The sequence below is a fragment of the Podarcis melisellensis genome (assembly GCF_964234715.1).
Source record: "Podarcis melisellensis genome assembly, chromosome: 6".
NCBI classification, from domain to species: domain Eukaryota; kingdom Metazoa; phylum Chordata; class Lepidosauria; order Squamata; family Lacertidae; genus Podarcis; species Podarcis melisellensis.
The window spans coordinates 95,390,772-95,411,257 of NC_138538.1; the positions used below are offsets into that span (position 1 = coordinate 95,390,772).

Genomic DNA, 20,486 nt, shown 5'->3' on the forward strand with positions numbered 1-20,486 from the left:
AACACAACCTACTTGATTTACTACTATTGATGTCTTTTTTCCATTGCACTATTTTTAATAATGCGAGTTGGCATATCACATTGTGTTAATAAAGAGGTGTGTTGGGTGGGAATCCTTTCCAACAGAATCTTTAAAACACATGTGTCAGGGTTTCTGGGAGAGAGGAGGAGATGACAGAGGAGACGGAGAGCGAGTGGGAGGAGGGGCAGAAGGATGAGGAAGAAGATGACGGAATTCTGAGGGAATCCACGAGTCTGAGCAGCGAGTCAGAGGATTCTCAAAAGGGGGTTACCTTAATCAAGCAAAAGGGAGGAGAAGGGAGAAGCGGAGAGGAGCCCAGTGGAAGACAGACGCAGCAAGAGGCGTCTCAGCCGGAACGGAGTAAAGGGGGTGGAGTCGTCAGCCTCTCGGAGGGAGCAGGATTAGGAGAGAACAGAGAAAGGGGGTTGGAGCAAGGTGTTCAGCCGGAAAGGGTGGAGAGCAGAACAAGGGGTGGTGTAGCGGTCGAAAGAAAGGTCAGCAGCAACGTACGCGCGCCAAGTTCAAACGTAGAGGCGCGCGGAAGTGGAGAGAGCTCAGGGGAGGAGCCCGGCCCTAAAGCCAGAAGGAGGGGGGAAGAGGCGGCAGAGGATTCAGCCTCAGGCGAGTCACGGAGAGAGGGAACCCAGGGGGGCAGGAAGACCCTGCGGAAAAGAAAGGAGAGGAAGAGGTGGTCTAGAGCCAGGCTATTAAGTTGGTGTGGAAGAGGGGAGGAGTCAGAGGGGACTTCAGCGGTCTAACGTGACAGACGTACGGCCACGATGCTGAACTGTACGAGAAGCAGAAATCTTCAATAAACTTTTCCTGTAAATAAACTGCAACGGAGTGAGGTCTCTTGTGAGCTGGGACCCGTCCTGGGTGGCCGTGACAGTAAGTCCCCTCTCAGAAAGCAAAAAATTTTTTTTGCGAAGCTCACGAACGGGAGCAGCCATGAGCGCTGAGGAGCAGCTGGTTGCACTGCGGGATCAGGTTACCGCTCTCACATCGGCAGTCATTGCTTCGCAGAAGAAGAATGACGACTTGGAGAAGACGTGCCAGGATTTGCAGGCAAGGTGGGAACACGCGGACAGGGCGGGGGCCCCAGGTTCCAGAGCGGAGGGCATTGCGCTTGGACGGAGGGGGGGTGCCCTGGTTCCGCATTTTAATGGCAACTTGCAAGACTATCCCAATTTCAGAGCGGACGTCGTATATGCACTGCATTTACTCCGTCACGATTTTAAAGATGAGGAGGAGAAAGTGGGGTTCATTGTTTCGCACCTGCATGGGGAGGCCAGGGCTTGGCTACGCAATCTGTGGCGCGAAGATGGACCGGCCCGTCGCAATTCAACTGCGTTCATCAAAGCGATGGATTCTTGTTTTCAATCCTCTGTGGATGTGGACATTGCGCGCCGTCAAATGCACGGGCTGAGGCAGGGGAAAGCGACTGTGCGCCAATACCACTCTAAATTTTTTGCATTGCTCACCGCCTTAGATTGGCCAAAGGACAGTAAGCCGGTCAGAGATCTTTTTTGGGAGGGATTGAGCCCCCCCATCAAGGATGAGATCGCTAGGGGGGACAGACCCCAGACCCTAGAAGACGTGGTGCAACGGGCTTTAGCTATTGGAATTCGACATGAGGGACGTCCGTGGCACGAGGAGGACGGGCCCCAAGCGCGTGCGCAAGCGAGGACTCTCCCTTTTGTGCACAGGGATTTCAGCCGTGCGCACCCCTCGCCAATGGGGAAGGACAGCGAGGAGCCGATGGAGATTGGTGGTGCTAGGGCTCAGAAGCCATCCCAGAGCCCTGTCCCTGGTGCAGCCAAAGCGAAGCCTCCTAGAGGAACCAGGAAGTGTTACATCTGTGACAGTGCGCACCATATGGCGAAAGAGTGCCCCCAGAGGCTCCAGAAGCACACTGCAGCACTGGCAACTGTAACAGCAGAGGTGCAACCAGGGGAGCAGCTTCAGGGAAACGACAGTGCCTGGCTGGAAGCAGAGCTACTGGGGCTCAGCCAGGCGGATCTGTAGACAAGCCCCCAGCATCACTGCAGAGCGTGGACCCTTTGCCTCCCAGACCGGCAGTTCTGCTCACAGCAACACTCCAGTTGCCTGATGGGAGACTCCTCGAGGTTCCAATAACGATCGATTCGGGAAGCAACGCCGACTTCGTGGGACTGCAGTTCGTTAAGCAGCACAACATGGCGCTCCTGCCTGCAACGACGCCTCTAAACGTGGTCACGGTAGACGGCAGGAAGTTGCTGGGGGGGCAAGTGGTGCAGCAAACCCCTCCCATGATGATGCAGATTGGCAACCATCGAGAACTTATTAGTTTCAATGTCACCCACTTATCGGACACACCCATCGTGTTAGGCATGAGTTGGCTGGAGAGGCACAGTCCCGCGGTTGCGTGGTACCAGCGGCAGATCACCTTTTGTTCATCGTATTGTGCTCAGCATTGCTTTCAGACCGATCAGGGAGGAGAAGCCGAGCAGCAGTTGCATCTGGGTATGGTGCAAACAGTGCCTCACAAGTACCAGGACTTCTTGGAGGTTTTCTGTGAGAAGGAAGCTGACAAGTTGCCGCCTCACAGACCTTACGACTGCGCGATTGATTTAGTGCCAGGGGCGCAACTGCCTGCTGCCAAGCTGTACTCCATGTCGGAAGACGAGATGCAAGAGCTTCGGGAGTTCATAGACCATAACCTCAAGCGAGGTTTCATCCAGGAATCTAAAGCAGCGGGTGGCAGCCCTGTGTTCTTTGTGAAGAAGAAAAACACGCCCCAAAAAAGGCTTATAGTGGATTACAGGTTCATAAACAGCTTGACTAAGCCCAAAGCTTTCCCCATGCCCAAGATTGACGACCTTTTAGCGACCGTCAGGAGGGGCAAGATTTTCACCAAGCTGGACCTACGTGGAGCTTACAATCTCATCCGCATCCGGAAAGGAGATGAGTGGAAGACCGCCATGTTCACCCCTCTGGGCACATACGAATACAGAGTCATGCCTTTCGGTCTCCAAAATGGCAGCCACGTTTTTCAAGCATTTATGCACCACGTGCTAGCAGGTCTCCTCTACAAGAAGTGTGTCTGCTTTCTCGACGATATCCTGATTTTCTCGGAATCGCCGGAGGATCACGATAAGGACGTGAGGGAGGTCCTGCAGAGGCTGAAGGACCACAGGCTGTACGCCAAGTTGGAAAAATGCCAGTTTGATGTCAGAGAGGTTGATTTCCTTGGCTACAAGTTGTCCGACGAGGGACTGACCATGGACAGGGCTAAGGTTCAAGCGCTGTTGGACTGGAAAAGCCCTCGAAATCGGAAAGAGGTCCAGAGGTTCATCGGCTTTGCCAATTTTTACCGCAAGTTTATTAAAGGTTTTGCGAACGCGACGGCGGCTATCACTGACACCCTCAGTTCCAAGAAGAAGAAGTTCGTCTGGACCGAACAAGCGGAGCGGTCCTTCCGGACGCTTAAAGGTCTTTTCGCCTCCGAAGAGCAGCTGCTCCACGTGAATCCCGGCAGACCCATGCGGGTAGAGACCGATGCGTCAGACAGAGCGGTTGGGGCCGTTCTTTTGCAAGAGGATTCACAAGGCAACTGGAGACCGGGTGCGTTCTACTCCCGGAAGCTCAGCAAGACGGAGCGCAATTATACCATATGGGACAGGGAGTTGTTGGCCATTCATGCAGCTTTCAAAGCGTGGCGACACTTCTTAATAGGAGCCAAGCACACGGTGCAAGTCCGCACGGATCACAAGAACTTAGAGTATTGGCGGACGGCTAAGTTACAGACCCAGCGACACATGCGCTGGGCGGAGTTCTTTACGGATTTCGACTTCAAAATAGAATACATCCCAGGAGACTCCAATGTTATTGCAGACGCGCTGTCCCGAAAGCCGCAATACTTGGAGGAAGCAGCTCCAATCGCAGCAAAGCACATTTTCGCACCGCAGGCGTGGACGTGCGCTACCATCGCAGTCGACCTGGACGCGGTGCGACGCGCGTTGCAAAGGGATCAGTTTGCACAGTCCAAGATGGAGGAGCTACGCGGAGGGTCGCGAGACAACGATGAGTTCCAATTGCAAGATGGACTTTTGACTCGTAAGGGTGCCCTTTACGTGCCCACCGACGATCTTCGAGCCAAGGTTCTGCAACAATTGCATGACGCCCCTAGTGCAGGCCATTTCGGCAAAGAGAAGACGATGGAGTTGGTGGCTAGAGACTTTTGGTGGCCCCAGATGAGAGGAGAGGTGGCGGACTACGTCGCCAGGTGTGATATCTGCCAGAGGTCCAAACCAGTGCACCAGAAGCAGGCGGGATTGCTAGAACCGCTGGAGACACCGCAGCAACCGTGGGAGAGGGTAGCGTTGGACTTTGTTACGGACCTGCCCAGCTCCAGAGGTAAGACGGCGGTGTTAGTGGTGGTGGACTTGTTCACCAAGATGGCGCATTTCATCCCTTGTGCCAAGGTGGCGACGGCAGAACAGACCGCAAAGCTCTTCATCGATCACGTCTTCAGAGTGCATGGACTTCCGCAGTCCGTCTTGTCCGACAGGGGGCGCCAGTTTGTTTCCACTTTCTGGCGAAAGCTTCTGGGCATCTTGCACGTCAAAATCAACCTGACATCGGCGAGACATCCACAAACCAACGGTCAAGCGGAGAGGGTCAACGCGATCATGCAGCAGTACCTGCGGTGCTACGCCAACCAGCGACCTGCGGCGTGGGTGGACTATCTGCCGATGGCTGAATTCGCCTACAACAACACGAAACACGCATCCACCGGGGTGACGCCTTTCTTCGCGAACAATGGCCGTCATCCCAGAACCTTCCCGAGATTTGCGGCACCAGGAGGGGGGGGGCCTCAAGATGCCGACCAGTTTGCAGCGGAGTTGCAAGAGGTGCACGAGGAGCTGCGGAGACATTTGGAGCTGGCAAAACAGGCGTATAAGGTGCAGGCCGATAAGCACAGGAGGGCGGGAGAGGACATCCAGATTGGGGACTGGGTGTGGTTAGCAGCCCACGCGATGCCGGCCAGGTCATTGGCCAAGAAGAAGTTAGGACACAGGCAGCTAGGGCCATATCAAGTTGAGGCTAAGATCAATCCGGTGGCTTTTCGTCTAGCCCTTCCGGAGGGTTCCAGGGTGCACCCGGTCTTTCATAGGTCGGTGCTCACTCCCTACAAAACCCCACACAGGTTTCAAGAGTCAGGAGCACTCCCAGAGCCACGTAGGAGGGCGCCTGAGGGGGGGGAATCGCCAAGACCAGAACCTCTTAACGAGGTCACAGAGATACTGGACTCGAGATGGGGGGAGGAGGGAGTTGAATATTTTCTAGCCAGGGAAGGCACTCCGGCCTCTGCCAATAGCTGGGTGCCGGGTTACGCGTTGGACGAACCCCTGTTGAAGGAGGAGTTCCATGCACTTTTTCCGCACAAGCCCATGCCCGAGGAGTATTTTGATGATTGGCTTTTCACGCCCACTTTGTCAGACAGCACGTTCGAGGGTTTCTCCTCACCCGAGGGCCATACGCCCGAAACAAGCCCGACCAGGGATCCGAGACTGGGGGGGGAGGAGACAGGCCCTTGTTGGTGGGTGGATCAGCCAAGGGAGGCATGGAGTCAGAGATGGATGGTAGGTCCTTGGCAGGCAGCGCCAGGAGAAGCAGTGATGGAGGAAGAGACTGTGAGGTCTGTGGGTGGGGAACCCGAGTTCGAACACACATATACGGAGATGACAGAGGAGAACGTTGAAGTGGACAACTTGTATCCTGAACCGACCCCGGAAGAACCACGTTTTCCTCAACCTGCACCCGGCGAGCGGGAGGGGGGAAGGGGGGGCTTCGAGGGGGGGATGGATGTCAGGGTTTCTGGGAGAGAGGAGGAGATGACAGAGGAGACGGAGAGCGAGTGGGAGGAGGGGCAGAAGGATGAGGAAGAAGATGACGGAATTCTGAGGGAATCCACGAGTCTGAGCAGCGAGTCAGAGGATTCTCAAAAGGGGGTTACCTTAATCAAGCAAAAGGGAGGAGAAGGGAGAAGCGGAGAGGAGCCCAGTGGAAGACAGACGCAGCAAGAGGCGTCTCAGCCGGAACGGAGTAAAGGGGGTGGAGTCGTCAGCCTCTCGGAGGGAGCAGGATTAGGAGAGAACAGAGAAAGGGGGTTGGAGCAAGGTGTTCAGCCGGAAAGGGTGGAGAGCAGAACAAGGGGTGGTGTAGCGGTCAAAAGAAAGGTCAGCAGCAACGTACGCGCGCCAAGTTCAAACGTAGAGGCGCGCGGAAGTGGAGAGAGCTCAGGGGAGGAGCCCGGCCCTAAAGCCAGAAGGAGGGGGGAAGAGGCGGCAGAGGATTCAGCCTCAGGCGAGTCACGGAGAGAGGGAACCCAGGGGGGCAGGAAGACCCTGCGGAAAAGAAAGGAGAGGAAGAGGTGGTCTAGAGCCAGGCTATTAAGTTGGTGTGGAAGAGGGGAGGAGTCAGAGGGGACTTCAGCGGTCTAACGTGACAGACGTACGGCCACGATGCTGAACTGTACGAGAAGCAGAAATCTTCAATAAACTTTTCCTGTAAATAAACTGCAACGGAGTGAGGTCTCTTGTGAGCTGGGACCCGTCCTGGGTGGCCGTGACAACATGGATTTGAAAGACTCTGTATCATACTGTGAAGGATGGTTGTGTTTCAACTTGAATTGGGTGTTTCTTTTGCTTAACCTTTAATATGCTGGGAAAGAAGACTGTCAAGGACGTAGTTGTTGGCAGTTGCAGGAACTTTTTGGAGCAAATTGCAGCTGGGGCTAGAATTGGGCAGCATTGCAAATTATTTTCTAGGAAAGTTTTTAAAAAGTCTTAATATGGAAAGCCTGTTACTGTGTACATACATATATTATAGATTCTAGGTTGATTTAAATTATTATTATTATTATTATTGCTGAAATAATATTGTGGTAGGTCTTATCCCATCTTTATAAAATGTAGGACAAGGGGAGATGGTATCTTTTTAGTGTATTGCGAAAACATGAAGTTTTGCTTTAATTAATTTAGCATGGGGGGAAAGTGTTAAATCTCATAGGATGCAAGTAGGTTTACATCAGGCTTGTTGTCCTATTAGGTGGGGGGAAAGGCAGTTACCCTACATGGCCAGTGTGAATATTTGTCCTTCCAACTGAAATGAGTGTGCATTTAGGGCCATGGGGTTGTGCACATGTGATTTCAGATTTACTCTGCCCTTGCCCCTCAGTATTGGTGATGCATCTAATGATGATTAGCCTGGAATAAATAAACTATATTTACTCTTAAACTCACGTTCAAAAATTGACACTTTAATTTTAGATGTTGTCATCATCATATCATCATTATTTCTGTTTCTATTTTTATACTGCTTTTCCTGTGTCCCTGAGTATATAAAAGCCTTTCCTCTTGGTCACAAATCTTGTAGTTTTTTTGCAAATAGTCTTTGTCTTGTCCCTGAACTCATGAATGCTAAATTGGATTTAAAATTAGTTGGCTGCTTTAACTTTGTTGTTGGCCAGCAGTAACCGCAGGGTACGTTAAGACTTCCTGGAATGGTCTCTTGGTACCCTTGGGAAGGATCTCCCAAATATCATAAGAAAACAAAAAGGTGTGTGACAGTGGAAATACGTTTTTATTTTTTCCTGAAATGTATACCCCCAACTTTAAATAGCCAATTGGCTTTAAAAAGTTAGCAGTGTTAACAAGCCTGGAAACAGAGCGAGGTTTCCACTTAGCAGTACCCAGTTGATCGGTGCCATGGTCTAGTAGAAGTCGAGAGAGAGCTGGTAATAGTGAGGCAGCAAGAGAATAATTTTGGGGGAGGTGTGGGGAACTGGTGTACATCTCAGTTTCTGTACAATGACTCCAAGGCTGCAGAAGATAAGGTAGTAGTATTCTGTAAAATTGCCAAGAGGAGTGAATAGCTGGGAAAGGCCTAAGCTGTGCGTTCTTCTGCTGCTTCTGAAAAGAAAGAACTGGGTTGACATAGAGACTAAAATCCTCTCAGGAGATACCAAGGAGGGCCGGTTTTCCATATTGCAGGGGGTTGGGCTAGATGACCCTTGGGGTCCCTCCCAACTCTACAATTCTCTGATTCAGTCAAGGCCTGCACCCCCTCCTTTAAGTGAGCAGGCCAATTTAGGAGCATATCAATATAATCCCTTCTCACTTAACTGAAGCTTATTGTATACACACTATGAAAAATATTTTGGCCAGCTGAAAATTATTCATTAAGTTTCTTATAGCATGCCCTTCCTCCCAAAGGAGACAAAGGCAACAGCTACAAACGCAGCTACCCTGGAAGTGTTGCACTACTTTATTTAGCTGCGTACATATACTGAACATTCTGGAGTTGTCATCTTCCTAAATATATCCATTCAACTGCTGGTCCTCCGTCAACATAATGAAGATGTTAAGTAGCAAAAGAGAGACTGTCACTAGTTATTGCGTGGTAATTGTGGACAAATAAAAGCATGAATTCTCCAGTGCCATTGTTAGCGCCTGCTAATCACTTTTCATGTCAAACATAGTTGCTTAGGTCATTTGCACATGTGTATAGGATGATTGATTTATAGGGGGGGAGAAATGACAAAGGCAAAAATCATTCAGATCACAGATAGTTGATTATTTCTTGTATTCCCAAGGTAGGCTTTTAGCTTCAGTAGTAAATTTTTCATTATCCTTTTTAAAAAAAATGTTTCAGCAATTTCACTGCTCAGTTAGATGAAAATAGCCACAATAGCATGCAGCAGGGATTTTTGCTGGTTTAATGCTCATTTCCATAAGCATCCATCCATTTGTTTGCCTTTTGAAAAATGTGGCATTCAAATCTCTGAAGTTGATTACTCAAAACTACAGTTGCTTTATGATCAGCTTTCTTTTTGTTGCTTTTATAATCTTTATGGTTTTTGGAAAGTGTTCATATAACCAGGGGTAGATTTGACTCTGGAACATACAATGAATTATTGGCAACAACACATTTTATAGACTTTGTAACGAAAGCATATGGTGCCTATGTAAGTACAGTGGTACCCCGCAAGACGAACGCCTCGCGAGACGAAAAACTCGCAAAACGAAAGGTTTTTTCGTTTTCGAGTTGCCTCGCAAGACGAATTTCCCTATGGGCTTGCTTCGCAAAACGAAGCTTGCCCAGGGGACAGCGGGTCTTCTCTTTTGAAGCAAGGGGCAGCGGGGAGAAGCGATCTTCTCCCCGCAGCCCCAGGTCCGGGGACAGCGGGAAGCGCTTCCCGCTGCCCCCGGACCTCTTTTGAAGCAAGGGGCTGTGGGGAGATCGCTTCTCCCCACCGCCCCTTGCTTCAAAAGAGGTCCGGGGACAGCGGGAAGTGCTTCGCGCTGCCCCCGGACCTCTTTTGAAGCAAGGGGCTGCGGGGAGATCGCTTCTCCCGGTGCTCCGAAGCCGGGCGGGGGGGAGGGAACACCTGCCCCCACCGCCCGGCTTCGGAACGCTGCTCCGAAGCGGGGCGGGGGGGCGGGAATACCTGCCCCCGCCGCCCCGCTTCGGAACGCTGCTCCGAAGCGGGGCGGGGGGGCGGGAACACCTGCCCCAGCCGCCCGGCTTCGGAACGCTGCTCCGAAGCGGGGCGGGGGGGGGGCGGGAACCTCGCACCCCGCCGCCGGGCATCGGAACGATGCCCCGATGCCGGGCGGTGGGGCGGGAACCTCTCACCCCGCCGCCGGGCATCGGAACGAGGTCCTGGACCTCTTCTGAAGGCAGGCGGGGGCAAAAGTCTTTGCTCCCCCCCGCCTGCCTTCCCGGGACAGCGGAGACTTCTCCGCTGCCCCGGGCGATCTTAAAATGCTGGCGGGCGGGAGCGAAGCGTTCGCTGCCGACCCCCAGCATTTTAAAATCTCCTCGGGGCAGCGGAGACTTCGCTCCCGCCCGCCAGCATTTTAAAATCGCCCCGGGACAGCAGGGGCTTTTAAAATGCTGGCGGTCGGCAGCAAAGCCCTCCTGTCCCCGGAGCTTGCGGGGCGGGAGGTGGGAAGAAGGGCTTTTCTTCCCACCGCCAGCCTTCAGAACAGCCTTCTGAAGGCTGGCAGTGGGAAGAAAAGCCCTTGTTCCCCCCCCCAGCCTTCAGAAGAGGTCGGGGGACAGACTGTCCCCGGACCTGGTCTGAAGGCGGTTTCCCTAGGAACGCATTAATTGATTTTCAATGCATTCCTATGGGAAACCGTGCATCGCAAGACGAAGAGACTTGCGGAACGAATTAATTTCGTCTTGCGAGGCACCACTGTACACCCATCACATTTCACAACTGTGTGAGTAGGTCAAATGAAACAATCATTTGAAGCATATATTTGGTATGATTTTCCATTATTGGATTTACTGCAAAGATGATAGCTTCGGTTTTCCTTGTTGTCAGCAGTAGTGGGTCCTACCAGTTGTGAAGCTACCCCTCTTGATGTCCTAGACAAGCTGGTGATGTGTCACCTAATCCAGGGTCTTTTTCAATTGTAGATTCAGGTCTCATAGGAAGAGATGCTATTTGGGATGTTCACATCATCCTAGGTTTTTCTGCTTCAAGATTTCATAGGCATTTAAGTAGGCAGTGTGCCCGCCCCCATTTGAAAATGAAGAAAAACTTTCATCCACTGTTTGATTTTGCATATTGAAACCATCTGGGTACAGGTGTTCACAGCACCTTTCATTTTCTAATAATGAAATAGTCTTCCCAAACTGGTGCCCCAGATATTTTGAATTATGGCTGTCACCATCCTCGACCATTAGCCATGCTGGCTTAGTTTGATGGGCATAATAGTCAAAAACATCTGGAAAGAACTAGGTTAGAATCAGGTAATAGAGAGTGATCTCTGGCTTGGAATCTTGGTCCGAGATTGCAACAGTGTTTACTGAAGAAGTAAACACTGCAAAACCTTCTTGAAAACTAAGTTATCTTGCTGGTGATCCTTCTAAATTCTGGGCAAGAGTATCAGGAGTAATTTCTGGTTTGTTTTTTTCAGTGTGCCAAACTGAGTCAGGTTTTTCTTGTCTAATTCCCTGGTGAGTGGTCCTTTGGTAAAGAAGTTACCACTTTGTTTTATTCTATCCAGAACCCTGCAAATGTAATGTTACTCTCTAAACCACTGCGTGGCCTGTTTCATATTGCTGGAGCACTTCCTTCCTTCTTCATGTGTATCTGTATTACAAACGCAGGATCTGGAATTGTGATACAGTTAGGAATTGTATGCTATACTTTGTGGGTTTGGATGATGCGTCTTCAGACATCCTTTTGTGAACGATGCTAATGGTTGATCGGTTGTAACATTCCAATGTGGCATGAAGCATTGTGTGAGTGTGGTAAACATATCCTACGAATAATGAAGAGGGTCACACTTATCTCTCATGCTGGTAGTTTGGGGCTGAAGCTGATAATAAAACCTGTAGATTTTATTGATTGTTTTGAAGACGCTCTGCCCTGTAAGTGTCGAGGGCAACTCTCAGCAGCCACATTTTTGCAAAGATCATTGATTGAGATTTGCCATTAAAACTGGCTAGCTGCTGGAGTGAGAGTGCTGCTTGCTTGTAAACGTTTGCAGGTGCAATTAAAATCTCTGACCACAAAAGCTTTGCTGCATCACAAGAAAGTTCTCTGTCTGTCTGCCTCTCTCTCTCTCTCTGTAGGCGGCAGCAGGGGGGCGGGGGCGGGGTGACTCCAAAAGCTGTAAGAGCAACTCTGGAAATAGTATAATGTGATTCCTTTTTTCAAGATGAAGCTGTTTTGTTTTTGTTTTTAGTCAAAGTACCCCTATTTTTAAATTTTCCTGGCTGATAAGGAACCTGCTCAATCCTTTGTCCTTCTCCTGACAGCTAACTAATGAAAGGAGGAAATAAATGGGTCTGTATGGGGGGCGAGCAAGAAACCTCAATCTGGCTCCAGCGCTTGTTGCTTTTTCTCTTGCAGCTTTGGTCTTTAATCCTATTAAAAGGGTCTGGCTAAAAAGGGAGAGCCCATTACATGCAGCAAAAACAAGGGAAGGGAAAACCACTCAATGGAGTTTTGCAGCCTAAAGAAGAGACTCCCTTTCCTTCTTGCAAGCCTCCCAGGAGGACCCTTCCTGCCATTCCATCATCTCTACCTTCCTGCAAAGACCTGCAAGGGGGAAAAAGCAAAGCAGGCACCGATCTCTGCACATATAGAGTTTTGCATGCATTGGCAGGCTCTCTTCCTCCCCAAGCTGTTGCAGAGGCACATCACAGTTAGCAAAAAAAGCAGAGCAAGGGTGGGGGGGCACACAAGGCAGGCAGACAAAGAGGGGAGGCTCCATGTCAGTAGGGAAGTGGACAGACCCTTCCCATTGGGGATGTGCTGACTGCACAAGAACGAAAATGGGGGTGGGGTGTCAGGATGGGTTAAGAAGGGGGAAACGGGTAAGGCAGGGCAGGTCCCACAGATCTGAGGAGCCGGCCAAGGTAATGAGGGAGAGAAAGCAAATGAGAAGGAGACCAAAGAGGACTGAAGGAAGGTTGAAGGTGGGAAACTCAGAGAGGCTACCGTATTTGAAATATGGGAGGGGGGATTAGAATGCCACAAGGAAGAAGCTTCTTTTGGGGGATGCGGGAGTTAGAGGTGTAAGGAGGGGGAGAGAACTGAACAAGGCAGGGAGCAACAAAGAGGCAGAGGACTAGGGACAACTTGGAGACCTGTTTTCTTGGGGAGAGTGGGCTGTCCCATAGATGGAAAAAGTGGTTGGTGGAAAGGGGGGGGATTCCTCAATGCAAAGGTCCTTCTTTTGGGGATGTGGGGAGGGGATGTTCCAATCCTTGTGAAGAACTTGGGACATTATGGATTCAGGGAGATGATGAGGCAAAGAAAGCTAGGACTTCTCTGCCAGGACAAGAATGGTGGAAGGAGGAGAGGCAAGGCACAAACGCCTTAAAGGGCCAGCGAGAAGAGAGGGAGAGGGAATGGAGAATGGGAAGATCACTTCAAATACGAGACAAACTGCATCCCATGTTAAATCAATACAGATCTTAGCATTTTACTTTCAAATACAAGACGATTCCGTATTTTAAGGGATGGGTGGCAGCCCTAGTCACAGTTGAATCTTACGTATCATGGCTACTCTACAGTATGGGTTAATACCACTATTCAAGTATCTGGTGGTGTCTAGATAACTCCTCCCCTCTACTAGTAATTAGTCTGTTTTGATTTTTATTCAGTGGATTTAGTGGGCCCTGGACGTGACATATTTTGATATAAGCTAGTTGTTTGATGTAATGCCTAGTTGTATTTTAGCTGCTCCTTTCAAAAGATTTGAAATTCCCAATGTTAACATCGATGCATTGCCAATTCCCAAATAAACAGAATGTTTATCACTAGGCAAATTAAATTCAGCTTGGTTCAAGTTGAATTATTTTACTTGTTTCCGAAGGATTTTTTGCCTATTTGCTATTATCTTACAGGCTATAGCAATACAAGTGCTGGGTGGGTTATCAGTGACTTTCTAATTATGTGAAGCATAATTGCTTTTAAAATCACTTTAAGAACCTTGGATATTAAGAGTACTACATATTAACGTTTAATAATGTTGGGCCCCTTTATTACTGAAGCTATGCAACATAATGTTCTTGCCTGTGACATGTTTGTTTGTTTATATAATGCACATTACTTTGTGCACAGTGACTACCTGAGATGAGTATTTTTTCCTAACCCATTTGCGCTTCCTTCTCTTTAAGGAAAATGATTTATTTTATGCCAGTGTCCGTGTTGCCAGTATTTCCAGTACAAATTGGCTTAGATTTTGCTTATCCCTTTTTTCATCCACAGCAACTGGAGCAGATCCAGAAGGAACTGAGTGTTCTGGAAGAAGATATCAAAAGAGTGGAGGTGAGGCACCGAGCCCTTGTTGAAACTTGAGCAGTTTTTCATTTCCATTAAACTGTCTGCATCGCTGTGAGCTGCTGTGTTAAGTTTATGGCAGTTACTTCAGTAATAATGAAAATGAACAGATTAAGCTTTCTGGTTAATTTGTTCACTTGAATGCTTGAGTTTCTGCTTGATGAGAGGGCATTTCAAATATATGTATACCTTCGGTGTATTCAGAATTTATTTCTCTCTGTGTAGCTTTTTGTGTGCTTCAGCTTGTGAGGTATTGGGAGTTGCATCATAATCCTAGATGGCTCAAAAGAAATAATTATTATTCACTTCAGACTCTGATTCTAAACCTCTGCTGCCTTGTGGGACATCTTCGGGAGAAGAAAAAGCCAAGGAGTAACCTACACAAATTCAGAGTGAAGTTCCTAAGACAGTTGGGTGGCACCTTGTATGCCAAGCTGGTGCCAAATGTGTTACTCCGTTTTTCTTTGGCCTACATCAGCAAGGCCAAGAAGGGGTCTTGTTGTCTGGGCAACCCAGGACCTCCATACACACTGCCCAGGTTTGAGCCCCAGACAGGTCACTTCAGTGCTGCTAACACAGCATTTTGACCCCATTGTCTCTCGAGACACCAACAACAAGAACTTCCCTTCAGCCCATAAAATGATAGTGCCAGAAAGAAAAGGCTGCATCCAAGGGACAACATTCAAGTAGATAGGAATAGTGATCTTACCCCTTCTGTTTACTTTGTCCCTCTCTTTTTCTGGAATAAGAGCCCCGTTTTGAAAGTTATTGCAATGATGTGGCAGTTCCTGATCCTATGTGATTGCAGCATGTATAAGTACTGGACTGAGGCTAACCATGGGGGCTCTTTGTTGGAAAAACATGTTTGATTAGCGGTGCCCACATATTGCTTATAATTACATAAGTAATGTAACTGTGTAAGACTACAGGGAACTGCCTCCTATTCTGTTGCAGATGTGAATGAAGGAAGGCTATAAATGTGAATATTCAGGTGCTTGTTAAATTTCTTCCAGTAAGAGAAAAGATGCTTAGTAATCCTGTCTAGTTAGTTTCCAGAAGTACTGTACATTAGGACATTACTGCCCACAAAAATAATAATAACCTTTTAACCATAGTTTTAGTTTTGGACTTTGCAGTTTGACCCTGCCAGTTTAAGAGTTTTGTTTGCCTATTCAGGTAGGCTGCCTGGTAGGCTTCACTTATCTTGAGAAGCTAATTTAGAAATGCTGGAATGAACTTGCTATTTATTCAAATGCATCATCATATGTCAGAGCTGTCTCACCATTAAGCTTATAAAAGTGTTTGGACATTTTGAGAGATAACAGCTGACTTTCTCCATCTGGGCTGATATTAAGAGGCTCAGATGGAAGCTATTGGTCCTAATTGTACCAGCCTGCTCTTGGAATAAAGCACTTTGATGATAAGCTCAGTGTGGTTTAGCTGCTTTAGCACCATAAAAAGAGAAAATAGCATTAGCTGCTCCAGAAAATGCTAGGAATGTTCTATGAAACTAGCTGAGTTGAAATGAAAATAACGAGTTAAGTAATATCTTCCTAAAGGTGCCTGCTGTTAATGGGGGTGTAAATCTTACTTTGTATAATTACTGTGCTGCGTCTGGTTATATTGCAGGAAATGAGTGGCTTGTATTCACCAGTCAGTGAGGACAGCACTGTGCCTCAGTTTGAGGCTCCCTCACCTTCCCACAGGTACTACTCTGTTGTTTGCTGAGATGTCTGGTATAGAACACACTTAATAAAACCAAAACAAAACTTGCTCCACCCTTATCTTCCCTCCTTCCCTTGCCATAGTCTACACTCGTCTGCTTTACTAATTTCTTTTTGGAAGGAAATACTGTTTGTATAGAAGCAATGGGAATGGATTATGTCCTATGGGGGTATTTTGCAGCCCAAGGGTTTGATTCCCTTTGGAGCAACTGTCTAGAGTTCACGTTGTGCTTCTCTCCAAAATTTTGGGGCTAGTACATTTTGCCAGGAATTTGAATCTTGCAGGAGGAAGAAAAAACAACAACCTTGGGAGACTTTTTTTTTTTTTGCAGTCCAACAAATTAACCAAACATATACTTGCCCAAAGGGAAAGTTCTCTCTCTTACATCACCATGGAACAAGAAATGGCTTAGGGCCTCTGTTGTTCCCACCTTGAAGAGAAGATCCTTGTCACTAGTAATAAAAGTCCCGAAACCTACATTAGCTTCCAATGGCAAAACACCCAAACTCACTCCAGCAAATTTACCTGTGAAGCAGCCCCACTTGAACACAATTTTAATAATCATTAAGCACTTTCATAAAGTAAACTTCTGTATTTTTCGCCCTATAGGACACACTTTTTCCCCTCCAAAAATGAAGGGGAAATGTGTGTGCGTCCTATGGGGCGAATGCAGGCTTTCGCTGAAGCCTGGAGAGCGAGGGGGTTCGGTGCGCACCGACCCCTTTCGCTCTCCAGGCTTCAGGAAGCTGTCCGCTAGCCGCGGGAGAGCTGCGCGAAGTCGCACAGCTCTCCCGCGGCTAGCGGAGAGCTTGCCTGCACCCGGAAGCTTGGGGCGCGCTGCGCTCAGCACGCCCCAGGCTTCGCGCAGCTCTCCCACGGCTTACGGATAGCAGCCTGTTCTGGGGGCTGGGATCGGGGGAAGCTCAGGCTTCCCCCGCCCCAGCCCCGCACCTGGGGGGGAAATATTTTTTTCTTCTTTATTCCTCCCCCAAAAAACCCCTAGGTGCTGTAGATACGGTAGATAACAAAACTGCCCCTCCTTCCCACCTTAACCACACCTTTTCTGCCAATGAAGACCAACATTTTGATTAATGATCACACTTTATTGATTAGAAGTATAGAAGAATGGTGAAAGGAAGTTGAAATCCATATGATTTCCATACAAAGTGGTTAGTGTGGTAGGGCAGGCATGCTCAAGCAGGGCAGAATGGGGAGTGCGGTGCAAGGGAAGGTGTATGGTACAGCGAACTGCAATAAAATCAGCAACAAAGTCAACCTCTTATGTCTGGCAAGGTGTAATACTACTTCCCTTTAAACGCCTTAAGGTTTGCTTTCCTGGCAGCTTCACGTTACTGTGCTGATAGCTTGTAGTGTGCTTTAAGCCCCAGTTGCAAGGCAAATGGTTGCTCTTTAAGTGTGAGGAGATGTACTGAAATGCCATTTACTAGCTTCTAGAAAGGTGGAAGAGTAGAGAAGGTAGACTGAGTAGAGATATTCTCTGATGACAAATGATGACACTGACTTTTCTGGCTACTAAAGTTGCACATGGGGAAAATATATATGACTTGCACTATATATTTTAACCCCTTATGTAGATTATTTTCTTTATTTTTTCAGTAGCATTATTGATTCTACGGAATACAGCCAACCTCCTGGATTTAGCAGTACTTCCCAGGTAAGAAAATAACCTTGGCATGTACAAAGATAGGGAAGTTGACCTCAGACAGCTCATTCTGGGAGGGTAATATGGGTGCTCTTAAATATTTACGGTGAGGAGCCAAAGCTAGTTTGTAGGTTAAATGCAGAGCATTTAAAGTTTTCAAATATGGTGATCAGGATATAGATATAATTCTAAACCATAGTTACAAGAATAAGCCTAGTCTCTTCCTAGACTTACACAGTTCTCCCCCCCTCTGATGCGGCTAAAAGAAGTTAATTTTTGATTAGCTACAGCTTGCTGTGCTGTCCATACCAAGACTATACCGAGTCTTAAATAGGGCAAGTGAAAGCATACAAATTTCAAACCATACTTTTTGAAGCTGGTTTGTTTTCCTTATCCATAGTTACAATTAACCACAGTTTAGCTATTTTGGCACTCTTCAGATTTGTTTACCCTGTGGGGCAGAGTGTATATATTTTGTCTCATGGAGCAAATAGATTTGGGGATATTTTCATTGTGAAAACAGTGCAGTGGGGAAGGTTTTGCTTACCACTTATCTAGTGCCCTAATCTTCATCCATTCTGGGTTTCCCTATTGACCCTTCAGATCATCACCAATCGCAGATAACAATGGCACTCAAAGTGAACCATTCACAGTGGGATCAGGTGTTAAACAGGGCTGTGTTATTGCCCCAACTCTATTCATTATTTTCATTGCTATGATCCTACACTTTGTTGAAGGGAAACTCCCCACTGGAGCAGAAATCATATATCGAACAGATGGAAAGCTCCTCAATCTGAGCAGGCTGAAAGCAAAGAGTAAGGTTACCGTTACTTCCGTCATAGAGCTTCAGTATGCTGATGACAGCGTAGTGTGCACACACTCAGAGGATGGCCTCCAAACCATCCTAAATATCTTTGCAGAAGCTTACAAAAAGCTTGGCCTATCACTCAACATCCAAAAAACAAAAGTGCTGCACCAACAAGTACAAAATAACCCCTCTGCAGCACCACAAATCCAACTCAATGGTGTAACGATGGAAAATGTCAATCACTTCTCCTACCTAGACAGTCACCTTTCCACAAGGGCCAACATTGATGCCGAAATCCAGCATCGCCTGAGCTCTGCGGGTGTGGCTTTCTCCCGATTGAAGTGCAGAGTGTTTGAGGACCGGGACATTCACAGGGAAACCAAAATGCATGTTCACAAAGCTATTGTACTACCAACCTTACTGTATGCTTGTGAAATATGGACCACTTATAAATGCCATCTCCAACTCCTCGAAAGATTCCATCAATGGTGTCTCCGAAAAATTTTACACATCACTTGGGAAGACAGGCGAGCTAATATCTGTGTACTGGAAGAAGCAAAGATCACCAGTGTTGAAGCAATGGTTCTTCAACATCGACTGGACTGGTCATGTTGTGTGGATGCCAGATGGTCATCTTCCAAAGCAACTACTCTATTCTGAACTTAAAAATGGAAAGCGTAATGCTGGTGGTCAACAAAAGAGGTTTAAGGACTGTCTCAAGGCAAATCTAAAAAAATGTAGTATAAACACTAACAACTGGGAAACACTGGCCTGCAAGCGCTCCAGTTGAAGAACAGCCTTTACCAAAGGTGTCATTGGCTTTGAAGACACTCGAACTCAGGACGCAAGGGAGAAACGTGCTAAGAGGAAGGCACGCTTTGCAAATCCACACCATGATCAACTTCCGCCCAGAAACCAATGTCCCCGCTGTGGAATGACATGTGGATCCAGAATCGGCCTCCACAGTCACTTACGGACTCATTGTTAAAATCGTGTTTATGGACGACAATCTTACTCGGCTATGAGTGATCACCAAAGAAGAAGAAGAATCTTCATCCAGTCTGGGTTTCTCTATTGACCCTTCAGATACTTGCGAGAGATATGTATATTTCCTACATTGTGTTTAGTTCGGCCCTAAAGAAGTTTTTCTGAATACTTCCTGCTGTGTTCTGAATATAACTACTTGAGATAGCATAGTAAGCAAGAGAGTGAACAGATCATTGAAGAAAACAGGCTGTGTGATGTGAAGCAGCTTGATTTCAATGGAAAGGGAGCTCAAGAAGTATTTTCTTGGTCATTTGTTTCCTTGAAAGTGATTAGTGTAAAGACATTCCATTCCCTCCCCCCAACTTGGAGAGCTGGGTGTCATTTCTTTTGTAGTGGTATGACAAGAAATTAGAGAAGTTGCTGTTGTATCATCTGTTCACTGGAATGCTGTGATCTTTGATTTGTGTGATATTTCTCTTACAAATCTTACGCCTGAGGCATAAATATAGATCTCTTGTAATTATTACCTTCATATCAAAAGGATTATAGGTAAAAGACATCCCATGTGGACCACTGACAAAATCAGAAGCAAATACAAATGTTAACCCTTATTTTGATTCTTAGCATATCTGAAATGTCTGTCTACTGTTTATTCGTTGAGCAGTAGAATCTGCCAAAGGAGTTGCTTCTGAATGCAGTCTTTCTCCTCCCCCTCCTTCTTTCAGGCTAAGAAGCAGCCTTGGTATAACAGTACGTTAGCATCAAGGAGGAAGAGGCTTACAGCCCATTTTGAAGATCTGGAGCAATGCTACTTTTCCACCAGGATGACTCGAGTATCAGGTAGAATACCTGTTAGCTACTGAATAGGGTACTTAACTGTGTCTTTACCATACATCCAGTTACCTGTATTCTCCTGTCCAGCATGGCAATTTGCCACTCACTGAGGTTGATTTCTCTAGGTGACCAAGATAATTGACACCCACGGCCATAATATTGATTTGTTTCTGGTTTGTAGTTTTGTCTGCCCTCCAATTCCTTATTACAGTGAACCCTCAGGTAACGTAACTTTCGGGTTGCGAATGTGGCAAACCCGGAAGTATATACCTCCGGGTTTCGCCGCATGCGCAGAAGCAGTGCTTCTAGATGCGAACTTTTCGGGGTACGTACGGACCTCCGGAGCGAATTAAGTTCGTATCCAGAGGGTCCACTGTAATTCTCTCCATTGGTTCATATTATTGCCCTCCACCCTGTCAACCAGATACAAAGCTTTGTCTTTATTTAATTTGTCCCTGTTTTGTCCCCAAAATTCAGTCTGACTTACTGTACAGTACGACAGACTTCTCTCAGTCCCCACCCACAATTACATGAGCATGAACCTCTAGTCTTCTCTTTCCTTGACTATCGCAGCTTTTCATTATGATTGATTT

At 47.6% G+C, this 20,486-nt stretch overlaps 1 protein-coding gene across 3 annotated transcripts in view; it reads left to right on the top strand.

Annotated features, from left to right (window-relative positions):
• The window catches only part of COP1 (COP1 E3 ubiquitin ligase), a 112,318-nt gene that overhangs the window by 14,769 nt on the left and 77,063 nt on the right, over positions 1-20,486 (top strand). For 2 of the 3 annotated variants that reach the window (XM_081915086.1, XM_081915088.1), the window contains exons 7-10: positions 13,805-13,864; positions 15,506-15,582; positions 17,219-17,276; positions 19,785-19,899. In XM_081915086.1, coding sequence (XP_081771212.1) covers positions 13,805-13,864; positions 15,506-15,582; positions 17,219-17,276; positions 19,785-19,899 — 310 coding nt within the window. The remainder of the gene's footprint in view (positions 1-13,804; positions 13,865-15,505; positions 15,583-17,218; positions 17,277-19,784; positions 19,900-20,486) is intronic. The other variant, XM_081915087.1, reaches the window with a different exon arrangement.